A 3,062-nucleotide genomic window follows, 5' to 3' on the forward strand; every position below is an offset into this window, starting at 1 on the left:
ATGGTTTTGAATCATTAGATCATTTTTGATAACATAATTTTGATGATTAGATGAATTATGAAATCATGTAATATTTTATATTCATCTTGATATTTTTGGAGTACAATTTTTAATTATTATGAATTTAATTTCGAATTTGGATTAATTTTATAACTAAAACAAAGCAATTTTTCGAAAATTTGGGAGCTAGTACCGGTACTAAATCCCGCGTACCGGTACCAGTACTGTAGACCGCAGGTTATTAATCGGTTACGGGCTTTATTTCTCCTACTTTAACAAATCAAATCGCTTCCTCTCTCTCTCTCTAAAAATCCCTAGCGCCCTTCTTCTCCAGATCCACGCGATTTCTTCTCAGATCTGTAAGTATTTGGAATGGATCATCTCATTTACTCGCGTTTGTGCTGTTTTTTGAATGAACTCCGAGACAAAGATTGATCTCTATTTTGAATCGTTTTTCTTGCAATTTTTTACTGCGATTCAGTTTACATGCATGTATTCTTACTTCTAGAACACTTAGATCATGATATAATTCATTATGTTTTGCTGATCTGTGATCTGTACCTTGCTATATATGGAATTTCGGGATTTTATGTTGAATGTCACTTTTCATGATCAATCTTGCATGAATCTGATAGAAATAGTGTTCTTTTGCATTCTAGTATTATTAGAAATTTTTTCACTATTTTTACAGATTTTTATTGGAAATTTGTTCATGCAATGGTTCTTTTTGTATAGGAAAATGGCATTTTCGTTGGTTATTGTTCTTCTGGTGCTTATGGCCACTGGAGGTGGTCGTGGTCGTGGGCGAGGCCGTCGAGGGGTATCAAAGAGGACTCGTACTTCCGACGAGTCATCCGATTTTGATTCGGATTATAGGGCGAGCTCCCACGAGGAGGCTGAGGAAACAGCTGAATATCCAGACAAGGGGAAAGGAAAAGCCCCGGAATCTTCGCGTAAGAAAAAGGGTGTTGGTTCTTCTCCTAGGCAAAGCACAGGTGGCCCTGTGATACGAGAGGGCGGAGTATGTGAGCGTGAAAGTCGCTCAAAACATGCTGCGGAGGTTCAAACAACCCGGAGGAAGGCGTTTTCAAGCCAATCGTGCATTGGAGAACGTCATGTTAACTTCACTGAGCTTATTCAAGAGGTTCCACACTTTGGGCATTTACTGCAGAGAGCGCCTATTGAGCCTGTTGGACACATTCCTGCGCGGTCACTTTTTTGTGTGGAACTCATTCGGGAGTTCTACATGCACGGAAAAGTTTTTGCCGAGGACGAGGAGACAGGGACGTATATGTTTGAGACTTACGTGCACAAGAAAAGGATTCTTATGACTCCACATACTATTGGCAAGCTGTTGGGTTTGAATGTTGATACTTCTGGTTTCCACTACACCTCGGGAGATTATCAGTCATCGTCTCACTAGGACACGGTCGTTCATGCAATTTGCAAAGACAGAACCAGGACAAATCGTGTTTATGTGGAATCAAAGAACTTAAGGCCGGAATATCACATTTTATCCTTGATTATCTGCTATAATGTGCGGCCAACCATTGGGACAAAGAGGATTCGCTGGGATAGGCTAGTTCTTATGGATTAAATATCAACATCCCATTCCTGATGTGGCAGAGGATGGTGCACGTTATTCAGTCTTCCGGGCTGCGAGAGCTACTACCATTTCCGACGTTGATTACGCGGATTCTACAAGACAGTGGGGTAGATGTCTCTTGTGACAAATATGACTATGGTCTTGAACCAATTGATGGAGTGACATTGGCCAAGTCAATTAGCACGTTGAAGACTTTCCAGCAAACAAAGGGACCTCCTCGAGCAGCTTCTAGTGCCGCACCTCGACATGCAGAGCGTGAGGGATCCTCGAGCTCAGGGAGAGTGGTCACGTTAGAATCACTTCATCGTGAGATGAGTTCTTTAAAGAAAGGCTTCAAGTGGTTGGAAAAGGGGATAAAGAGAATTATGGAGAAGCTTGGATGTCGACACGACGATGTTTTTCCAACTTATACTCGATCGACATCGACACATCCACTTATTCCACCGACTACTGGTGCAACCGATGTTGGCGGTCATGGAGATGATGATAATGATGATGGTGATGATGGTGAGGAGGACACAGAGTGATATCATCTTTGAGCTTTAGTATATCTGTTTTATTTTTTCTCCTAGGACTATGTTTCGCTTGTCTTTGCTCTACTTTACTTTTTGGCCTGTACCTATGACATGACTATTTTTCTGCTTTCTAGTATGTTTTTACTCTATATGCTTTATTTTGGCAATTTTTGATGAAAAAGGGGAGAACATAGGTAGACATGTACTGAGCAAAGTGGGAGAAGAATTGAAGATCAAAGAGGGAGAAGAAGAGAAGAACTTGAATGTAAGAATATCTTGGTTGTGAATTTCTACATCATTTTCGATCGTGTGTTTTTGCAGGTTTTTGCAGGACTTGAAGACTTCGAGACTCCTAGTTGCGTCTAAGTCATAGAGTCTGTTTTAGGAGTTTTGATGTAATTTTGAACTTCATATTGTATTTGGATTGCACGCGAGAAGTTTGATGTTTTGGTGATGACATTGAACTTCGTTTTTTATTTAAGATGTAATGAGTTTTGTCACAAAATTGCCAAAGGGGAAAATTGTTAAGTATTGTGTGTTAGCAAGTTTCGTGAATTGAGTCGGAGCCTTGAAGGTTCGGTACATAATAGTCGAAGATCGAAGAATCCAAGATTTGAAGAAATTGGAAATATATCACGATATGAATCACGATGCCCAGGTAAGTTTTCAATTCATGTTATGGTGATTCATACTTAGTTATAGACATTAGAATCATGAAAATCAAAGTTTAGTAGATTAGAAAGTGCATTGGAGCTTTAGAAATCCGAACTTGTGAAATTCTGAAAACTGCAGCTGTTAACCGGTGAAGCTCTGAAAGAGTACCGGTACTGATGTGTTAACCGGTGACAACATGATTTGTTAACCGGTTAAGCAGTCTGAGGAATTTTTCCTTCCGTCTTTTGTTAATCGGTGACAACTGCATTTAGTATCGGTACTCCGTG

General features: G+C 40.0%; 1 protein-coding gene across 1 annotated transcript; it reads left to right on the forward strand.

Moving 5' to 3' along the window:
• On the forward strand, positions 282-2,672 carry LOC109718678. The gene is made up of 2 exons (XM_020245021.1): positions 282-359; positions 736-2,672. Exon 2 carries the CDS (start codon positions 740-742, stop codon positions 1,421-1,423), a length of 684 nt encoding a protein of 227 aa, XP_020100610.1. The 5' UTR covers positions 282-359; positions 736-739; the 3' UTR covers positions 1,424-2,672.

Source organism: Ananas comosus, linkage group 12 (assembly GCF_001540865.1).
Source record: "Ananas comosus cultivar F153 linkage group 12, ASM154086v1, whole genome shotgun sequence".
In the NCBI taxonomy this organism is placed as follows: domain Eukaryota; kingdom Viridiplantae; phylum Streptophyta; class Magnoliopsida; order Poales; family Bromeliaceae; genus Ananas; species Ananas comosus.